At 33.9% G+C, this 23,334-nt stretch overlaps 3 protein-coding genes and 1 non-coding gene across 4 annotated transcripts; 2 read left to right on the top strand and 2 right to left on the bottom strand.

Moving 5' to 3' along the window:
• Positions 1-4,446: 4,446 nt before the first annotated feature.
• On the bottom strand, positions 4,447-12,259 carry LOC131942680 (SPRY domain-containing protein 7-like). The gene is made up of 5 exons (XM_059302584.1): positions 12,148-12,259; positions 9,217-9,333; positions 8,582-8,742; positions 8,266-8,368; positions 4,447-7,074 (listed from the first exon to the last, which is right to left on the bottom strand). Exons 1-5 carry the CDS (start codon positions 12,248-12,250, stop codon positions 6,977-6,979), a joined length of 582 nt encoding a protein of 193 aa, XP_059158567.1. The 5' UTR covers positions 12,251-12,259; the 3' UTR covers positions 4,447-6,976.
• Trnah-gug (transfer RNA histidin (anticodon GUG)) lies at positions 7,676-7,747 on the top strand. Its single transcript has one exon. It is a non-coding gene; the product is annotated as a tRNA-His (tRNA).
• Positions 12,260-12,529: 270 nt separating the features above from the next.
• LOC131942681 (uncharacterized) lies at positions 12,530-20,749 on the top strand. Its single transcript, XM_059302585.1, has 10 exons — positions 12,530-12,643; positions 13,807-13,861; positions 14,253-14,419; positions 15,067-15,284; positions 15,740-15,853; positions 16,177-16,438; positions 17,337-17,568; positions 18,362-18,444; positions 19,023-19,186; positions 19,617-20,749. Exons 1-10 carry the CDS (start codon positions 12,597-12,599, stop codon positions 19,769-19,771), a joined length of 1,497 nt encoding a protein of 498 aa, XP_059158568.1. The 5' UTR covers positions 12,530-12,596; the 3' UTR covers positions 19,772-20,749.
• A 79-nt stretch (positions 20,750-20,828) lies between these two features.
• On the bottom strand, positions 20,829-21,335 carry LOC131942661 (antho-RFamide neuropeptides-like). The gene has a single exon (XM_059302561.1). The coding sequence runs from the start codon at positions 21,333-21,335 to the stop codon at positions 20,829-20,831; it is 507 nt and encodes a 168-aa protein (XP_059158544.1).
• Between the last annotated feature and the right edge of the window lie 1,999 nt (positions 21,336-23,334).

The following is a 23,334-nucleotide window of genomic DNA, read 5'->3' as shown; positions in this document are numbered from 1 at the left end:
AAGTGCAGTTTTAAACCTTTTTCTTAGGTCCAATCTATTATTTCTTATGTTTAAAAACGTTCTTAAAATGTACGAAAATTAATACTATTTTATTTTAATTTTGCGTTTGTTTTAGTTTTAAATTACATGTTTTATGCTTATAAGTTGGTAACCTTAGGCAATGTCGTGCCATAAAAGTTTACTGTAACATTTTCTAACAAAATGGTCGACACTCTCATTTAGACCTAAACTCAGATCTAGACTAGTATCTAATTAGATTCCTTTTAAATAACAAAGATAGACCTACATACTTCTACACATAACTAGATCTATACTAAAAATAGTTTTTACTGTGAACATTATACAACACAAATGCAGTGGCGGAACTAGAAAAAAGGACCCGCAAAAACAATTTCTGGGCCCCCAGAATATATATAATATATATATATATATATATATATATATATATATATATATATATATATATATATATATATATATATATATATATATATATATATAGGCCTATATATATATATATATATATATATATATATATATATATATATATATATATATATATATATATATATATATATATATATATATATATATATATATATATATATACATGAAACCACAGAATACGAACATAGGATATTCATTTCTGGCCTGATCGGGTCTTGAAAAAAATGTCATTATTTTGGGGATTTTTTTTTTCATTTAACGCAATTTACAACAACATGTGTGTGAGTGCATTAGTCTGTTGAAAATCCGTTTTGTTTTATGTTTGCTGTAATACTTGCAATCATTTCGCCGGTAAAAAGAATATAAACGTGTAAGCTTTGTATGTGTAATGGTTTCCGTGTTATGTTTATTTTGTATTTATATTATTAATTTTAAATATATTTCCTTTTTATACTATGTCAATCTTTAGTACGTATTTTTTTTTAAATAATAATTTAAAAATGGCATTTTTTAGCGCAATTTCCATTCTGGAGAATTGCGTTTATTAACCCGTCATTTCTGGATGTGAATGGATGGATGGATGTGTGTCCGCAGCTTTAAGTCGTATCTCCTCCTCAACGAAGCAATATCGATGACTAGTTCCAAAAGCAATTATGTTAAGCAAGTTACGAGGATAAGCATATGCCATACAAATTCCGGGTTTCTTTCATGTATTTCCCGGAAAAGCAAAAAAAACTCGAAAAAATGCAGTTTTTGGCCCATATCTCGGCAACCAGACCACTTAGCGACTTGAAACATGTACCAATCGATTTCTGCTATAATTTAGAACAATATTGCCGAAGAAAGTTTTCAAAAATATCCTCTCGTTCAGGCACAAATTTTAAAATTCCATAAACACATACAAACCGATCGTTCTTCTAGCTTGAACGCACCCCAGCATTATACGTCAGAGCTATTTTTAGATAACATAAGGAAATTGCGCATAAATGTCACTAGACTTTTTTAATTAACTTGTTTAACGTTAGCCCATCTTTCACACTACAGCTTATAAATTATGGTTTAAAAACAAAGGGAAAAAGAATATACAAGAGCGTGGGATGGTACCTATAGAGTATAGAATAAAGATAATCCAACCGCAGCTACGGTATTCTTTGTATAAAACATCCATCAAGTCAAAAATTAACTTTTTTTTAACAATAAAAAATGTATTATTGTCGGCTGTGGGCCCTAAATGGCGTGCCCCCCCCCCCCGCATTGCAGGGTCTGGCGGCAATGTAGTTCCGCCCCTGCACAAATGGGGTTAGAGTGAGTATCCTAAATATGTATGCCAATGTCAGAGGGGAAAAGAGCCGTAAAGAGTTGGCCTGAAGCAGAGGCGTAGCGACCCTTCCCGGCGCCCGGGGACAAACTTTTCGATTTGCACCCCCCCCCCCTCAAACTTTTGATTTGCACCCCCCTCAAGATTTCGATTTGCACCCCCCTCAAACTTTCGATTTGCACCCCCCTCAAGATTTTGATTTGCACCCCCCCCCCCCCTCAAACTTTAGATTTGCACCCCCTCAACCTTTCAATGTATTTTTCCAACCCATTTTGGCGCCCCCTAAGGTCGGCACCCGGGGACATATGTCCCCCCCCCCCCCCCCCCGCCCCCCTCCCCCTCCTCGCTACGCTACTGGCCTGAAGAAAGACTAAAGAAACTTAAAATTATTTCTGCTAAACTTGCAGCTAAACGTTTACTACTTTGAATGGTTGTGCAAGTTAACATATCTGAATTAAATTATTTTTTAGCGCAATTTCCATTCTGGAGAATTGCGTTTATTAACGCGTCATTTCTGGATGGATGGATGGATGGATGAATGTATGGATGAATGTGTGTCCGGGCTTTAAGTCGTATCTCCTCCTCAACGAAGCAATATCGATGACTAGTTCCAAAAGCAATTATGTTAAGCAAGTTACAAGAATGAGCATAGGCCATAAAAATTCCGGGTTTCTTTCATGTATTTCCCGGAAAAGCCAAAAAACCTCGAAAAAAAGCAGTTTTTGGCCCATATCTCGTCAACCAGACAACTAAGCGACTTGAAACATGTACCAATCGATTCCTGCCATAATTTAGAGCAATATTGCCGAAGAAAGTTTTCAAAAATATCCTCTCGTTTGGTCACAAATTTTAAAATTACAAAAACACCTACAAACCGATTGTTCTTCTAGCTTGAACGCATCCCAGCATTATACGTCAGAGCTATTTTTAGATAACATAAGGAAATTGCGCATAAATGTCACTAGACTTTTTTAATTAACTTGTTTTTAATAATGAAAGTAAGCAAGGCTTTGCGTGCTATTCCCAAAATTCAGTTTTAAAATTCCGACAAATCTGTTTTTTTTTGTGTGTGCGATGTCGTACTAAAACTCGAATGACCTCTGAACTAATGGTAGGAAAAGGAGAATCGTGGTACTTAAAAGTACATTATCTTCAATCCTATGGAAAAGTTTGGCCATCTCCATTACCACAGTTCTGCTGTATGGAGCAGAGAAATGGAGAGTCTCAAAAGCAAGCACAGCAAAGATACAGACCTTCGTGAATAGGAGCCTTAGACAGATATTGAAACTGAGATGGCAGGACACCGTGCCGAACATAGAACTATGGAGGAAAGCTAGGCGCTTGAGTGGAACCCCCAGGGAAAGCGGAAGAAAGGGCGCCTTAGACAGACTTGGAGGCGGAGTCTTCTTGAAGAACTGAAGCCAACAGGGATGTCTTGGGAGATGACAGAATTAATAGCCGGGGATCGGATGAAATGGAAGGAAATGGTGGAGGCCCTACGGTCCATAAGGAGCAAAGAGGACTAAGTCAAATTAAGTCATCTTCAATCCAATCACTTGGTCGGAGAGGACCCAACATTTGCTGAATTAATTTAATTATGAATTAAATTTTACGGAAATTTGTTGTCACCCTTTTACTTTACTAACGATCCAATCACCACTGCTGAAGTATAGTCAATGACTGCCATCACCAGTGTTTATTTCAGACTTTTTTCCGGGGGGGGGGGGGGGGGGGGGGGCTTGATATTTTTGTGGAGGTGGACTAAATTTTCTATATAAATTCTATTTTGTTCTGTTGGGGGGGGGGGGGGGGGGAAAGGGGGTAGACTTTCTTAAAGGGGGCTAAGTCTCCCCCCAGAAGAGTGACACTAGGTCGGGTGACACCCGTGTGGTGACTCAGGGTGTCAACTATAAATGACGTTTATTATAAGCTGAACTGAAACTTTTGTTATAAAGGCGTCACCCTCTAACAAATCCTTGAGTTTCACAGTATGCTTAAAATATGTTTAGAGCTTTAGTGAGCTTCTAAATTAACTAGAGAAACTAGATTTTCTCAATCAAGTTGATGAATTCACCCAGTGCTCTCTACACCCACTGCCTTGTTGTGCTATTTTTATACCGCTGTCTTCAGGTTATTTTTGGCTAACTTTTTGAAAATAGACTTAGAAATTTATGTCAACTTACATGAAATTGTATGTTATTAGTTAGGATTATTTTTATTCCCAGGCGCAGCTTATTGGTACCTCTGTTTAGCTTTTAAATGTAGCTTAGTTGGTTTATGTAACCAAGAGAAGAGAGAGAGCAACCAATAGGTGCAGTAGATAACTACACATATCGTCATATACACAAAATAAAAAGAACAGAATATAAAGCATTATTGTTTATTGTCATGTTTATATAGACATCAGTCTGGATATAATTATGTACATAACATCTTCCTACATACAAGAAAGAGTTGCATAAATCTTAGAAATAAAATGTGAAAACAAGAATTTATTTTAATTGAACTATACAACGCACACATTTTTAAGCAATTAAAATTAATAAAAATATTTTTGACATGAATTATTCTTACAACAACAAAAAATGCTCCACTGGAAATACAGAATTACACATAAATTAACATGAATTATGTATATTATATCCTACACAAAAAAAATTATCAAGACAATTTTTTAAAAAATTTATAGATATATTTCCTGTTTTCACTTTTGGATTTAAACAAAACACCATTTATATATCAACAACATCTGCAAGACAACAGAGTTTATATTGGTTGACAGAAACTGTATATTCACATAGGCCAAACTATTGGAAGTCTATTTTCAACAGTCTCTTATATATAACATTAGAGAAACACAAAGACCAGTGGCCATTTTAAAGTCCGCTTTTTAAAAAGGTGTTTTAATTTATGAATGCATTTGGAAATAAATGCAATCTGCTAAAACAAAACGATATTTATATTAAACTACATTAAAAAATATATTACATTCCTTCAAAATGACAGAGAGTTTATAAACAAATTCACACATTTCAAATAAAAGGTTTTTTTTAAAGTTTAGAATTCGTTTGAGTTTTTGAAAATAGAGAGCGTTAAACATGAATTAAAAATCTTTGTGTATCTGGCATAGAGGAAAAATAACAAAAAAATTTACAACTACTAAAATTTAAATTATAAATTAGATGGTATAAAAACAAAAAAATATTAGATAAGCAAGCTTTAAAAGACACATAAAGTCCACATCTCATAAATGTTTTGTGATCATACGTACGCAGTACATCACAAAAAAAACTTAGAAACACAGTCAATTTAAAAAAACCAAATCTTCAAAATGTGACATACAGATTTAGCAGATACATACTGCTGACTTTTAACATACAACAGCCTAGCTATTGCCACCATGATACAACACAATACAGGAAGCACTAAACTAATCCTATATTATAAATAATATTGCACTACACATGCACAATTTTTATGTTACACATGTGTGAAATTTACAACATACTTGAAACAGACTCACACTGTCACAAACAGGGCAAAAAAACAGAACTAGCTAGTTACAGGAGATGGCACTGAAATTATAACTTTAACAAAAAAAAAAGCATTATAATGCAGAAGGCATTGGGCATACATAGTAGTTTTATGGAAACAATTATGCAGTGGGGGAAAAAATGTTTTATTTTAATTTTTAAAAGCACTGGTCCCAAATTTTAAGTTTTAAAGGTAAAAAAAAACAATATTTTAAAATGCGCATGAACTTATCCTAAATATGTTAAAAGTTATTATTTTTAATTTGACAAATTTTTAAAAATTGTTTTTTAAAACTTGGATATGTTAATATAAATTAGGAAGATGATTTACTCATCACTGTCCATGGTAGATATTACACTTATGAAAGCAATTCATCTTTTCAAATGAACGATTTATATAGAAAATGTGCTAAGACTCAAGCTTTACACTAAAAATAAATTATTAAAACTATTTAATGTCAACAGTGTCTAGTTTAGAAAGAGTCTTGACTCATTATACAAAGTTATGATTTTCTGAGCCAAAGAAACAATGAAGCGCTAACAAACTAAAGCTAGGGGTGTTCCAATGGTGTGTACAATTGTGTTCACATATTGAACAAGGGATTTGCTTTTACACTGTCAAGAAATCAAAACGTCTCATACAGTCTCAAAAGCAAGGTACTTCTCTCAATGCTGAAAAAAGAATGCTTTGTTATCAAGTCTCACAGCCATAAGTAGAGCTTGAGTTTCTCTATATACAACAAGAATTTTAGAATACAAAACAAAAGGAGGGGAAATGTCCAATCCTCACCAAAGCAAAGGGAAAAAATATTTGTTTCTCGTTCATAAGTTAATATTAATTTTTTTTTTAAAAAGCATTTACTTCTTTAATTGTTTTATGTTCAAAGGCTATCCACAAAAATCTATTCTGAATCTCTTATTAGCCAAAGTCTCCAGAGGTAGTGCTGATTATTGCTAGCAAAAAACTTCAACAAACAAATAATTTTTACTGATGCACAAATATGCATTGCTAACTGGAATATGCTAGGGACAAGTCAATTGCAATCAATGAGAGCAGCATATGTTTAGTAAAATAATGATAGGATAAATTCAGTGTATTACCAACCCAGCATATTATGAGGTACATATAACATGCTAAAAATATAACTTTCATTACTGAAGGAAGCACAATCCCATAATTACAGCAACCTTTTAAATGTACTATACATTGGGTGTGTAATTTAAAAATGTAAATATATTCCATAATAGAAACAAAATGCTATACACGAACAAAGAAATCAATTAAATATTGTTTTTTTCATTTATAATTATAACCATTAAATTTGGTATAAGTCCTCAAGTGTAAACAATTGTCAAAGGGAATATAACTCTAAAAGGAAGTTGGTTTTCAAATCACATAACCAAATCCACATAAAACAGTTAATGACACATTATTACACTACACTTACAACCAACTTAGCAATGCTTTAGTGTTTGTCCTGTTGTGAACTAATCTCTATTTTAAATGTGAAATTGTAAAATTTTATTTTTAGAGAAAGTGATTTCTAAGACCATCATCTACTCCGCTACAGATATGTGTACATGTCAATACTGGTTCATAAATATGGAGATGACGAGTTTGAAGAAATATTTAAAGCATAAATAATTTTCAAATAGGCTTAATTATGAACTCTAGATATCATAACAGTGACTGCTCTATCATAATGGGATCAAAACCATCTGGAGGTGAATGATAAAACTTTTCAAAATGTACATCAAGGACAGCACCATCGTCAACTACAAAAAAACAAAAAAAAAACATCATTAGTGCTGAGTATCAATATTTTGTTTTTTTAACATTGAATCATATCAATACTATACATAATCCTGAAATTGACCTTTATGCCCCCAAAATATAATTGGAAAAAGAAAATGTGGATGCTACATGGCATTAGAATTTAAAATTTTTAATTTAGTTAATAACAACTAAGCTAGGATTTTACTACATTGAACTTGTAGGGAGTCAATGAGAATCATTTCTTTAGACTGACTTCTACTTTAAAATAGAACAACACAAGACAACTGAAACAAAAATATAAACCAATCTTTTAACACGTTTTTCTTAACTCAGCTTCGCGTTTGTTTGTTTGTTGTTAAAATTGACATCGAAAATTAGCCCACTTCTGATTGCTCTAGAGATCTGAAATTTGGAATGCAGGCTATTTTCGCCTAACAATTTCAGATGCAATGATAAAAACTAGCAATTAGAGACCTAAATTTGCTTAATTAAATTACGCCCCAAGGACCATAAAATCGAGGACATGATTTCTAAACATACTGACAAGACTGGAGGCCTATTGACACAGTTACTTCGGCCCCAATCGATGTGAGCGCGCTGGCCGTGATCGTATAGTGGTTAGTACTTCGCGTTGTGGCCGCGACAACCCAGGTTCGAATCCTGGTCACGGCATGTTGGCTTAATTAAATTACGCCCTTTCTCTGTTTAAAGTGTATCGGACGCTCAAGATTTTTTTAGTCCGTGTATTTATAAACACTTAGTCAAGTCATACTTAATCAAGTCATTAGATAAAGTAGAAAATAAACTATATAAAAAACTTTTTAAAAACCACGTTTTTCATGTGTAGCAACGGACTAAAAAGGAGAAAATAAAATACTTAAAATACTTAAAAAAACTTTTTAAAAAACCATGTTTTTCTTGTGGACTAAAAAGTAGAAAATAAATTTTTCTTTTGTGCTTCCTCGAGCTGTGCAGGTTCTTGTGATGACTGACAAAAAACGTGGGTCGGGAAGATGGATCGGGAAATTTGATGGTGAACGTACCCACGTTTTTTGTCAGTCATCACAAGAACCTGCACAGCTCGAGGAAGCACAAAATAAAAATTGATTTTCTACCTTTTAGTCCACAAGAAAAATGTGGTTTTTTAAAAAGTTTTTTTTAAGTATTTTATTAAAATACTTAGCACTTACCATAAAAAGTTGGATAAACCGTCCCTTTGATACCACAGAAGGGTGTACTCAAGGGACTGCCATTAAGGAAGAAGTTAAGCTCTATGTGGTCATATGTTAAACCCTGATTGGTGAAATATTTTTATACAAATTACTTAAAAACCATAATTAATTTATCAATAAAAAAAACCTGATTTGGTGAAATATTTTTATACAAATCACTTTAAGGAAATTAAAAAACCTTAAAAAAAAAACCTCTTTAAAATCCATAATTAATTTATCAAAAAAAAAAAAATTTATTCTGAAACCAATGCAGCTGACTGCAGATTCTCCTCACCACAATGTCCCCTTCTTGGGGAACGTCAGGCAGCTTCCCTTTCTCTTCACCATTGTGGAACATGGAGCCATCTTGTCGCAGAACCCAACTATCGGTGTCACAACCCAGGGGAGTTTTGTTGAGATTGCATCTCCTTGTAGCCAAGCCCACACCCCATTTTCCTGTAAATTAAGGTCACAATCAGATCAGTGGGGAAGAAGTTGTTTTATTGTTAAGGTTGTGTACAGTGTAGTTGCATGTAAACCCCTTCCACTAAATATTAACAGCAATCCTGTGTTTATTGTAAGCAATTCAACAATTTATGCCTCTAGAATACCCCCGTCCCCCATGAATTTGAGATAACAATATTAGTAGTATTAGTATAATATCTATAAACTTTCTGTGCTTTTGTTATATTTTCAAGTGAAAACTAAAAATAAGATTGACAAAGAAGAAGAGCAGAGGCCCTTTAGTTCATGCTGATAGACTGAGATACTGTTGACAACTTTAGAGGTGAGTTTAGTCAGTATACTCTAATGTGTGCAGTTTGGGGGAGTATTCTATTCATAACTAACAAAATTGTGTTCCAATGTTAATAATTTCCATTGTATTATTACATTAAACTGAAAAAGTTTTTAATTAGAGATGAACTTTACCTGTACATTGTATTTTGATTTCAAAATATGCCTTATTTTGTGCAACTGGGGCATTGGCTAGAGCAGCTCCATTACCACATATCCTGTGTCCATTTTTTACTATCACAACATCATTTCCTGTTTTAAAAAAAAAAATTAACTTAGCCCCAGATGATGAAAATAAATTTAACAGATCAGAATTAAATAGGGCAGATAATGAAGAATAAACAAAAAAAATGTATCAATGATAGTTAGCACATTAGTAAACTTTTAAGTCAATTTAGCAAATTTTAACTTTCTGTGCAAAGTCATTATTACTGAAAAAAATTCCAAAGTCAGGTCAGCCTGTGGCACCCTCCACTGAACTTGACTAAAGGAAAAAAATATTTGACCTGTAACCTTCATTAATACAGAATTTACTTTTGTTTGTTTTTTAATTTTTAGTAAACATGTGCTTAATCTTACCCAATAAGTAATAAAAATTTGAAAATTAATTTTAATTACTGTTGTAAAGTGAGATAAACAGCTTAATAAACATGTTTTCTTGAGGGGGTGTGACCCTGGTGTGGCACATTGCATTGTAACTTTATATTTCTGTGTTTTATGACTATATTTGTTCACAATCAGCATGCTATGCTTTTAAAATTGATAAAGGGTAAGTATACCAAGTTACAAAACCTGCAATCTATACTTTCAGTTTCAAAAATAATAAAAATGATCATCAATGAAGAAAGCGCCAACATTCTATTTTTAGGTGTGACATAAAAAAAACAGTCATAAATCTAACCAAATGATTGGATTCTTGTGCAGCACACATTTTCCCGCACCCCGTTTTCACCAAAAAAGATTATAATAAAATGGCATTATTGAGGGTTGATTATTTGCACGGACCACATCTCATACAGGCCATAAATTATTAACAGTTAATTGTAATGTGTGTAAAATTGATACTTTAAAGTATTATCTAGGCCTACACGTAGTCTGGTTTATTATTTCATTCAAAAGATAAGAATAATATAGAGCTACTTTCACTAAGGCGTCGCGAGATAAAGAAATTAGGTCAAAAATACATCTGACAATTCATAAATAACAGACTTAAATAGAAATGGATAGTTCCGATTTCTAAAATTGACGATGGCTTCGTAATCATTAGTTTTACCCCTACTGAATAGTGAAAGCGCAACTTGTCGCAATTTAAGGCATTTTTGGTAAGCGCATGAGCCGTGAGATGGCTTTAAAACAACAAACCCGGAAGCTTTGAATCGAACCTGCTACTGTTCAGTACCAGCACCTGGCCTTGCTGATACTCACTGATACACTGATAGTGATACTAATAGGGCTTTTCATGTCCTCATCTGCTCCCCCATCCCTGATTACTACACTTCCTAGATCTATTCTAGATAACATTAAATTAGGTACGTAAAATCGGCCGACGCTAGTAATGTGCGGAAAAGTTGCCTCATTGTTAATGCTTTAATAGAAGTAAATTGTGATATAGGGTATTGGTGTCAAATATTAGAGATTACTGAATAATAAACCAAAATCAATGGCTAAATATATCAATATAGGCCAGAAATTAACTTTAACAGAAGTGTTTGCGAACAAGCTTCCTATACTTATATATAAACATCAGCCATCTGTAAGTAAGAGTGGTTTCCCCTAAATCTCTAACTATAATTTTACCAAAAAAAAAACCTAAACAAGGTGGCTGCTTAAAGTAAATAAGCTTGGCTGCATCTGATGAAAACATCGCTAGTCATTATTTTCTACTGAAAAGTTTTAATACAGTTGTTTAAAAATAGCTACATTAATGAAACTTTGATAATATTTTCGTAACTTTCTAAACATAAATCCTCTTTAAAATATGAAATAGGCCTAGATCTAATTACTAAAATTTAATGAAGTGACTACTCGGAAGAAGATTTTTCTCCCCAACGTCTCCACTTTATCTGCAAAAGATAGCTCTGCGCAGTGACCTATGGCTAGGGTTAGGGATAGGATTAGGGTTTGTGTTAAGGTTCTGCGGTTGTAAACACACGCATTCGCAGTACAGTCGAAAACATCGCAGCGATGGCAAGTCGTAGTTTCTCTCCGCTGCGCATCTTTTTCCGGCTAGATTTTTCTCCCCAACGTCTCCACTTAGTCGGCAAAAGATAGCTCTGCGCAGTGACCTATGGCTAGGGTTAGAATTAGGATTAGCGTGTTTATACCGGTGTCCGATAGTGGAATCTTCTTTAAAAAAGGGGTGTCAGGTTACTGGTAGTTAACTAATTACACACAATGCTAACCTTTTCCCTAACCCAAATCCCAACCCTGGTCCTACCATACGCCTAACCCTAATTTCTAACCATAAAATTAGTTGGGATTACAATACTACTAACAACTCAACACCCCCTTTTTAAAGAACATTCCATTATCGGACACCAGTATCTATAATCATCCGGATTAGGGTTCGTGTTAGGGTTCTGCGGTTGTAAACACACGCATGCGCAGTACAGTCGAAAACATCGCCACGATGGCAAGTCGTAGTTTCTCTCCATTACGCATGCTTATCTTTTTCCGGCTAGCATCGGCCAAAATTTAATGAGTCAACTTTTTTCACATTACTTGATGATACTAATACTAGCCTCGGCCGATTTACGTACCTAAAACGATAGATTGTACCTTAAATTATTAAGAATAAGATGAAAAACAATCATCCACTCAATACAATAGTCATTTCTTGTATCCTAAGGGGAGATCCTGTTTATTTAATATTTATTGTTATTTGTTAAATTGTTAGGCCTAATGCTAATCTAATAATTCTCATCACCTTTGACCTGGCTGTTTCATTGAGTTTTTTTTTTTTATTTTATTTTGACGATGCACTTGGCTTATTATTACAAAGTCCAGATTTTTACAAAGACTATTTTGCACAATACGAAAAGCGTTTATTAGTTTTAAACATCATACCCATAAAACTGGTATCTAATTTAACAGTAGGAAGGTCTTTTAGTTGAACATGCCCCGGACCAAAAGCGCCGCTTCTACAGCAGCAAAACATAAACGACGCCATTTTGACGCAGGAAGCTCTGCGTAATGCATTTTCTGCTAATTCATTGGAAGAAATCTTCACATGAAATGCGCCCAGACCTTGCTAAGATCAAACTTTAATATAATTTCCTTTTGATTTTTTTATGTGTTAACTTTTTTGCCTAAAATCTACATATATTTATCGATTCACATTTTTTAAAATTTGCTCTCGTCTATAAATAGACATTGCGGTTTCATTCAGCAGTAAATAATGAAGCAGCTGAACTGTTTAGGCCTAGCTACTTTCGATTTCCTATAGGCCTATCTCCATTATAAATTGGAGTGTGTTATATAACCAATGAATTATATAACATTTCGGTTTATATAAAATGGTTTATAGTTTACCGTCTCAGTTCGTTGCCGTACAACGATACTGGTAAGATCTTTATTTTTTTAATTAATCTTTAATGTTTATAATCTAAATCTAATCTTAATCTTTTTTTGTCTTTACTTTAGTAAGACTTTAGGCCAGGCGACTTAGTGACTTATCACTTAGTCTCTTAAGTCTTGCTTATCTTCTTAGGCCTATTCTTTTTAAACTTTTAGTCTTTTACTTTTAACTTTAATTTAAAGAATCTTTTTAGACGTTTGTAGTTTACTAATGACTAATGATGATGATGATAACTGAGTATTAGATCTACTAAGTAATAACTAATCATAAGAGTTGAAGACTTAAGTAATAAATAAGTAATGTAAGAGTCATAATCATAAGCATGATAAGATAAGAGAAGAAATAAGAATAAGATTGATAAAAAAATGTAGATCTACTACTTTAAACTACTTATACTATATATTATATAGGTAGTGGCCTAAAGATACTATTTAATTAGATCTAATAGTAACTTAATTAGTGTAACTAGGCCTATAGGTTAGTATATTATCATTAACGAGCCGACCCGCGGCGTATCATACACCGCTATTTAGTTGTTTTATTTTCTACTTTTCAGTAATTCATAATTTGTGAATGCGACAGTACCAATGCTGCCACTGAAAATATTTGCTTTAAAACACTATCAGTAGGTCGTTAAGGACAAACCCCCCCCCCTCCTTTCCCCCAACCCCTACCCCCCTGTGAAAGCAGCCCCCTCTTAGTTACCTCCCCTAAGTTTAAAATCGTTTCAAACAAAATTATCTGCCCCTAATAGCCATCACTAAACCCAGCTCTATGATTGTAAACATTTAGCGTGAACCACAGCTCACCAGACCATGCGGGGGTGGTAGGGATATGCTTAGAGAGGAAGAGAGGGGGCTGCTAGGCGCGCTTACAGCTTGGTGTTTTCTAAGGTATCCAAGAAGAGAATTATATATATGGATATTATAAAGGCCTACACTACTACTACAGAATCTTCGTTTGATATTGACATTTAATTTTTTTTAGCTATTTCCACACATTATCCATTATCCAAAATTCTGAACACCCATCCCCCTTGGTCAAGAGTGTGACATCACATATGCACTCATCTCATCACAGTGAGATATAATGAAGTCTAGTCCTCATTAGAGCCACAATTATTGAAATAGTATTTAAATCTGTTTCAGTTGCCTGTTATACAGAGATACCATAAAACCTAGCAACAGACATTTTTGTTTCCAGGTGAGAAAGATTAGAAAACCTGTAAGATTAAAACAAAAGTTTATTTTACACCAAGTTCAAACCCCGGGGTAGACGAGTGGCATCAGCATATTTATTCTGTTATTAGGCTTAGGGTGTTTAAAAAAGTTTTATATAGGCCTACATACCTAACGTGTGTATGTTTATATATACATGTAATATAACATAAGACATTGGTTGGTCATTCAGGAAGTGTAAAATATGCCTAAATATAGGCCTATATATATATATATATATATATATATATATATATATATATATATATATATATATATATATAGCTATTTATAGATAAAGTTATCGATATAGATATGTTACATTTTATTATGTTATTGCTTTGAAAGCAGTGTTTCATTTTATTTAATTCCTACAGGCCCAAACAGTTTCCAGTCGGTGTTTGACTCTAACAGCCTCTGCAGCGTCTGTATTCACTCTCCTGTTTTTGAGTCAGACTTCTTTCCGTGTTAAAACTTCATCGTTGGTATTCTCACAAAGTCACAGCACTCAATCAGGAACATCGGAGGATAAAGGTACAAAAGAGTAAGTAAACTTTGTTTTTGTTTTATTCTTTTATTTTCAGCTTCATCAGCTCTTTGATGTGAAGAGTGCTAGTAGACAATCACAAATCTTTCAAACCTAACTGTTCTAATGAGCTGAACAATATTTATTTTTCTAATTAATATTTTCGATGTGATTTAGTTTAAAGAAAAGAAGTTTTATAATTAATTTTTGCATTTGGAAAGTTAAAAATAAGATAACCTTATTGTATAGTCCTATAAAATTATTATATTTTTAAGTTTTAATATTTTTTTATGCTGAGCTATTTTATCTTAGAAAATACCTGGCTATACTACACCTAGGTTCAATAGCCTATCTCAGAGGTTAACAGTGGTATTAAAATGACACCTGGCAATAACATAACCGGATGACCTACAGATCAAAATGATCCCCAATGCTACCTTAAAATTTATCCTACCCGTCAACCTAACCACTGAAGATGAAACCTCATTTGTCAACTTAAAAGATATTTACCTTTTTTTTGGCAAATAGCTGCCTATATGGAAATAGAGATTTGTAATGTCATTTTTCTCTTATATGCATTCATATGACAACTTTTTGTTTATTTATAGGAGTAAAATATTTTATCCTGTCATTGTTTCAGAACTTTTAAATTGTGTTTTCTATAGAGAAGCCAAAGTAATGTCTAAACCGGCAATTCCTGAGTCTGTAAAAAAGGCCAAAGCTGAGGCAGTGTGGGGTCTTTTCGTTGCTGATGCGGTCGCCATGCCAGCACACTGGTACTACGAGCCTTCTGATATAAAACATGACTACGGAGGTTGGCTGAAGGGCTATGTTGCTCCTAATGGAAAACATCCGTCGTCTATTCTTAGACTTTCTGCTGTTGGTAAGGCATCTTATACATTTTTTTTGACAGTTGACATTTTTAAAAAAAACTAAATAGCACTTTAAATTAATGCAACTTTAAAAATTTATATTGTTCAATTAACAAATTGAAATTCTTAAATATTCTATTAAATTAAAACATTTTTGAATCAATGACTAATTTTAATTAATAATACTCTCTTATCTAGTTTTACTGCCTGCTGCTTTATATATTTTATTTCTAAATTAATTAATATTCATATTTTTTCTCATCTAATTAATACTTTTAATTAATATTCTTGTATTCACTCTGACTGTCTGATGTATAACATTAAATTACTTTAAAATTCTGCTTTCAAATATTTCAGCTATTATAAAGTAAAGAATCCTAACTCCATAAGTCATTGTTTTAAAGAAAAATTAAGTTTGAAAGTATTATTTAACTGATTCCAATCTGTGTTTCTACAATGTTTTCAGATGGTAGTGGAAGGGGATCAAACTCCAGCACTAAAGCCATTATTGGCAATGTTATCCTCCATGATAAACTGAAGTATTGGAATGGAAGCTCTAACAATAACCACTACCACCAAGGTTTGGCTCATGATTTTTTTTCACTTTAATTTTCTTTTATTATTTTTAAGGAACATATCATCTTAATAGCATTAGTTACTTTAATTTGCCATGTATTTTAATTAATTGTAAACACATTAGAAAATATATGAGTAAAGATGTTTCGTTAAAAAAAAGTTAGAAATATTTGAAAAAACATAAGTTAGTTTCTTAGTAATTAATTAAGAGTGTATGCCTTATATATGTGCACTTCTAAGTAATTAATTAAAAGAGTAGGTTTCATATTATGGTGCTTTTGACTATTTTTAATTGCAAACTTATATTTTCTTGAACCAATTACTTAGGTATGAAAGCTGGAGATAATACTCTAAATGCAGTTATGGCCCTTCATGAACTGCAAACAATGAACAAATTCGACCATGATATAATCAAGCCGGAGAGGGAGGTTAGGGGAGCGGTCTTGGAAGATTATGTCAGTTTTATGACAACTCCAGGATCACATAATGATACATATGCTGAGTCGTTCCACAGAAGTTTTTTTAGAGACTGGGCAGACAGTGGAGAGCCTAAAACAGCGGCTGAGCTCATTGATTTTGCAGAGAAAAGGTGAAAAAAAATGTTTTGTTCTTGTGAGTAAGAAGTTGCTGTAGCTGGTTAATATATATTATGGTTATTGTGGCCTGGCATTAGAGCTTAAGACTGTTGACTTGAGAGTCTTAAGTTTGGACCTGAACTAGAGTCTAGGATATCCCTGAGTCCACCCAGCTCATGTTAAGGAAAGTAAAGGCAATTGGGCATAATATCACACTAGCTCATCATATGCCATGATTTAGAAACAGGTGAACTCTTTCTTCATCTGCCCAATTAACCATCAGGTCAAAAAATGTAACATCCAGATTATTGTTTGGAAAAATCTTGTCAGAAACAGCCCAAACCTAGATTGGAAACTAAAAGTTAATGCAAGTTTTAAAAAATTTAGTGGCTGTTCATGTACCATTATTGGCCCAGTATGTATTTAGATGTTAAAAACAAACATTTTCAAGATGGAACATGATTTAGCTAAAAAATATTCATTTTCTTTAACAAATATAGTGTTCAGTCTGAAATTTTATAAGATAATTGAAAGAATTGTTTAAAAGGTTAATTCTAAAATAATGAATCAGTCCACAGTGAGATTTTCTTATGCCTGAAAACAGACTAAACCTTAGACAATGAATCAGTCCACAGAATAAACCAGACTGTAAACCTAAAACAATGATTGAATCCACAGGTCTAACCAGACTGTAAACCTAAATTAATTAATGAATCCACAGGTCAAACCCGACTGTAAACCTAAATTAATGAATGAATCCACAGGTCAAACCAGACTGTAAACCGAAATTAATGAATGAATCCACAGGTCAAACCAGACTGTAAATCTAGATTAATGAATGAATCCATAATTAATGAATGAATCCACAGGTCAAACCAGACTGTAAACCTAAAACAATGAATTGATCCACAGGTCAAAGAGAATGCTACAGTCCCACCCTGACCACCAACTGGCCGTAGTTGGGAGCCTGGTGCCAGCTATCCCATGGATTGTGCGGAATGCCCACAAGACTGAGAAGGAGTGCGTCCAGTGTGTTGTTGACTTTGTGAAGCTGACCCACCCTGTGCCTTCACTGATCCCTTTTGTGGACGCTTACACTCGTCTGTTACACGCAGTTATTAATGGGAAGGATCTCAAATCAGAGGTGATTGGTGATTGTTTTTTTTGTGTGCTGCCATACTGCAAGGTAGCGTAGGCTTGGAAGTGTCTTTTGTTTTTTTTGTGTGCTGCCATACTGCAAGGTAGCGTAGGCTTGGAAGTGTCTTTAGATGTTTGTGTGAAGAACACAACACGCCCCAAACAACCATGTTAATTTGCTAATTTTAGTGTAGAAAAGGGGACGAACAAAAACATTATATAGCTATATTTTTGGAGAAAAAGACCACAACCATATTAATTTGCTTAGTTGTGTTGATCAAAGGGCTATAACCACATTATATAGCTGAGTTATGCAGAATAAAGGGCCACAACCACATCACATTTCTGAGTTTTGTGGAGTAAAGGGCTATAACCATATTATTAAAATGGTTTTTGTGGATAAAACCGCCACAGCCACAATATACTACAGTTGTATTAAGGAAAGGGCTATAATCACAATCAGTAGATGTTTGATTGAGCTAATAATCACAACTAATTCAGTAGGGATGATTAGAGAATCAAAGCATTAACCATACTTAATATTCAGCTGTGTGGATCAAATACATTCAATCATATTAATTAGCTGAGTTATGTTTAGCAAATAGTCGCAACCACATTCAACATCTGATGTTTATGAAGCAAAGACCTCAACTTGATCACTCCAGGCTTCTCTAATTAGTCTAATTACACTAGTTACACTGCTGTTATTTATAATTATTGCACCCACATTTCTTTGATATGGTTGATTACACTGTGTCAAATAACTATAATGATACTAGTTTCTACACATTTTTCTATAGGTAATGATTGCACTGGGAAATTCAATCCTCGGAGGACCGGGCAACAGGGAAAGAATTTTGAAAAGTTTAGATGATTCAATCAAGTATGATATCTGTATAAACAATATCTTAATAATTAGCTATTGTATAAAACCTTATTGAATAATATACTAAATTAGCATAAAACAAAAAGTGTTATGTGTATTAAAGTAAAACTCCATTGTTATTGTTATATTTTCAGTTAAATAATGTTAATGTTATTTTTTATTGATTATTTGTGTGCTGATCATAATTTCTAAATTGCAACGAGCAATTTTGTTTACAACAAACATAAAAAACAACTGAAATTACTTCCCATTTGAAATTTATTATGTACCTAAGGGAGATAACTGTTTTGAACTCCTTAATCAGCATGATACAGATATTTTACTATTATAGTAAAAGTTATAAAAGCCATATATATTATAGAATAGTTTACACGATGTAAACTGCAGTTTACCATAACTGCCAGTGGTGATAACCGTAAAACTTATCTAGTTCATATGTTAATAACACATCAAAAAAGCTTAAAAGAGTAAACAAGTTTTTAAGATAACTTTGCCATAAAAATAGTATAAAACGCTAATTCTGGTCTGTGCAAACTAGATATTTGTTTTCCAATCCCAATTTTTAAAATCCACAGATTAACTAAAGGAACTGAAGATAGGCTAAGAATGTATCAATCAATGACTTCAAGGCTAGGATCAGCTTGTTACATTGAAGGGGCACTAAACTCCCTGCTATTCCTAGCTTTGGAGTTCCATGATGACTTTGAAGGCGGTGTCTTTGCCAATGCTAATTGTGGAGGTAATTTTTTAAAATGAAAAATAAAAATGTATACTTTGTTGTAATTCATGACGGCAGTGATACATAGATTTAAACAACAAAGTTCAACAGATAATTTGGTGAAAACACAATATTAATTTAAGAAGATAATACTGGAAGTTTTACAGTACTAAACATACCATTATATAAACATTTATGTTTTATATATATATATATATATATATATATATATATATATATATATATATATATATATATATATATATATATATATATATATATATATATATATATATATATATATATATATATATATATATATATATATATATTTATAACAAGCATTTGTATAATGTTTCATACATTTTCACATAAATACTCCATGCCTATCACAATGGGAGGCTACTCTAGATTATTGTACCTGTCAAACAAACTTTCCATGTGTTTTCAGGTGAGAACTGCCATAGAGGAGCCGCTCTTGGAGCCCTGTTAGCAGCAGCCGCAGCCCACCGCGGCCCTGGGGTGCCCACAAAGCTCAAAAATGGCCTCCATTCGTTAAAGCAAGATATTGAATCAGTGGTGGCAGACCTCGATGAAAAATTTTGATCTCAATCCAAAAACTTTTTTTTACATGCACAGAGATTAAACAGGAATTTATTTTAAGTCTTTCCTATTGATGATCAAACGTTTGAAAGGAATTTTTTGAAAGAAATCTTCTCTTCATGTCCAACTTTTGTGTACTCTCAGAAATTCTAACTGTTGCTTTGTCTATGCATTAAAACATGTTAAGTTCAGTACATTTGTCATAGAACTCATGTCATTAAATGGCGTAGATTTTCCTGTAACTAGGACACACTTGAAATCTGATTACATAATATTCTCTTAAATTTCCCACTGCCTGCTCAGCTGTAATAAGTACCTGGCAGTATTTGGACAGCTGAGAATTTGTGACTCCATGAATCCCTCGGAAAAAAAACATTTCTTTGAATTCTTAGTAATATTATTCTTCCATAGGGCCTACTGTTTATTTTCTATGCATTCATGAATGTAGTTGAATCTCATTGGAGATTGTTATGACTTATTTTGGAATGTGTGTTGTGATTGTAAAAGTTAAAATATCAATGTCAATATTATAAGCTGCATTACCTCATGTTCTGGGTGTTAAGTCTAAACAGAGAAATCACTTAACACATACATTTGTCCTACATCACAGCACCTACACACACAGACATGTCCTACACCACCTCAGTTACACAAAAAAACTTATCCTACATCCCTCTCAATCAGCACATAGACCTTTAACCTCCGCACTAATATAGAGTATAATTAACCCTAATCAGACAAGCCTCACAAATGGAATAATGAGTCTAACCTACTGCTCCCCTTGTAAATGATATTCTTATTAGTACATGAACACTGCATATACCCATCAAAACAATCCTGAAATGTTTATTTTTTTGGCACTATGCATCCTATGAAGTAAAACATAACATTTCAGAATTAATATTAAATGTGTTTATTTATGGATGTGCAGGTACACATTTTAACTGTTGCTGTGAGTCTTTAGCTTTTAATGTGAATAAAATTAAGTTGATGAACAAAAACTTTGTTCTGTTTGATCATTCACTGTCTGTTGTTGTTGGTCTGAGTTGGGAATATTGTGCTACATAGCTGTCTTGGTGGGACTGGCTGCCTTGATGCTACCCATTATGCCTTGATGCTGCCCTATTCTGCCTTGACACTGCCCCATTATGGCTTGATGCTGCCCCATTATGCCTTGATGCTGCCCCATTATGCCTTGATGCTGCCCCATTATGCCTTGATGCTGCCCTATTCTGCCTTGACGCTGCCCCATTATGGCTTGATGCTGCCCCATTATGCCTTGATGCTGCCCCATTATGCCTTGATGCTGCCCCATTATGCCTTGATGTTGCCCCATTATGCCTTGATGCTGCCCCAATCTGCCTTGATGCTGCCCCATTCTGCCTTGACACTGCCCCAATCTGCCTTGATGTTGCCCCAATCTGCCTTGATGCTGCCCCATTATGCCTTGATGCTGCCCCATTATGCCTTGATGTTGCCCCATTATACCTTGATGCTGCCCCATTCTGCCTTGATGCTGCCCTATTCTGCCTTGATGCTGCCCTATTCTGCCTTGATGCTGCCCCATTCTACCTTAATACTGACCCTTCTGCCTTGAGGCTGCCCTATTATCCCAAGATGCTACCCCAATCTGCCTCCATGCTGCCCCAATATGCCTCGACACTGCCCCATTCAGCCTTGATGTTGCCCTGTTATATTAATGTTTTTCAGTTATTAAAAAAATCCTAAATACACATATTACAATGTGGCTGGGGTGTGAGCTCATTTTAGTATGTGTGTGTGTGTGTGGGGGGGGGGGTGATACTTTGTGACGATTTTAATTTTAGAGGGGAAAAATCGTCAAAATAAAAGATTACGTCATTAAATGGACGTACGCTAAGGCAAAATAGATCTTGACCTACTTTCTTACGTAACAAGTGCATCCAGTAATACGACACACTTAGTTGTTGTTTCTGCTGGAAAGGTGTCCATTCACACGGTGAACGGTATGGCAGACTTTTGTTATCCCGGGCAGTGTTTCTTCCAGACTTTTTTCTCCTGGGGGTGGGGCACTTCAAGTTTTCGGAGGGGGGAGTGGACTAAAATTCCCGTAGGGGGGGGGGGGGCGGACACTGTTAAAAGTATATATTTTCTTTATAAATTCCATTTTGTTCGGGGGGGGGGGGGGTTCGGTAGACTTTCTTCGCCCCCCCCCCCCTTAAAGAGATGCCTAGAAGAAACTCTGATGCCGCGTTCAGCCTTTATTTACTATATGTTATATATAGCATTTAAATATATAGATATAGACAAACATATTTAAAAACGCTTTTAAAAATGTGGAGTATTACAGTAAATTTGAAATAGTAGATCAACATAATAAAGAGATAGTGACAAATGCGCAAAGTCACCAAAAATTATCGTGAGACGGACTCGATTCAGTGTTTCTTCCAGACTTTTTTCTCCGGGGGGGGGGGGGGGGGGGCACTTGAAATTTTCGGGGAGGGGGGCGAACTAAATTGCGGGGGGCGGTCATTGTTGAAAGTATGTTTTCAATATAACTTCAATTTCGTTCGGGGGGTGGGGGGGGGCTCAGAAATGCCTGGAAGAAACTCTGACTCTATTTTAGGGGCTCTGGATTCATATTCTCCACATTTCTCTCGAATTTCACAATTTTTTTTTCTAATTTTTACAGACAATGAGATGCCGGGCAATATGTTATATCTTATCAACAGTAATGATAACTCAAATTTTCTCTCTCGGGTTTTTTTATTTATTTTTATTTATTTTTTTTAAATTTTTTTTTGAGCTAGATGATAAGATGATAATGTAATCTAGTGCTAATTTTATCTTACCGACACCCTCATTCAAAGTAAGAAAAACATTAAAGTGTCCGATTATCGTGCCAGACTGAAGAACTCACTGAACTTTATCTTTGCTGCCAACCTAAAAATACCGTCCATCGATACTTGAAGCACTGGTTAGAGGCAGACCACGAGCGTTTGATCTTGATTGTTTTTCCTACACTGAACTACATTCACAATTCTGCAACTGCTTTCAACACAGGGGCGGATTAAACTGTAGCGGTGTCCATGGCTGTGTATAAATAAATAAATAAATAAATAAATAAATAAATAAATAAATAAATATAAATATATATATATATATATATATATATATATATATATATATATATATATATATATATATATATATATATATATATATATATATATATATGTGTGTGTGTGTGTGTGTGTGTGTGAGCGTGTGTGTGTGTGTGTGTATTCATGAAAAAAATATAATATCTGGGAGGGGGATAAAGGGGAAATCTTCAACTTCCCTATCTTTAAAATTTGAAATTATCAATTTATTTCAATATGGAATCATCAATAAAAATTATCTTTCAATTAAAAATTATCAATTTCCCAATCTCTCAATCAGGAGCCACCGATTTCCAAACCCTACGATCTGGATTCATAATGTTCCTAATATTTTTATCACCAAATTTGTGGTTTAATACTTTAAAATTTGGGGAAGGGGAGATAAACTACTACTAGCATTGTTGGATCCACCTTTGCCCGTATCTG

The sequence above is a fragment of the Physella acuta genome, unplaced genomic scaffold (genome assembly GCF_028476545.2).
Source record: "Physella acuta isolate Inbredline_101_S28 unplaced genomic scaffold, ASM2847654v3 ptg000418l, whole genome shotgun sequence".
Lineage (NCBI taxonomy): Eukaryota > Metazoa > Mollusca > Gastropoda > Physidae > Physella > Physella acuta.
This window is presented reverse-complemented; position numbering and strand designations above follow the sequence as displayed.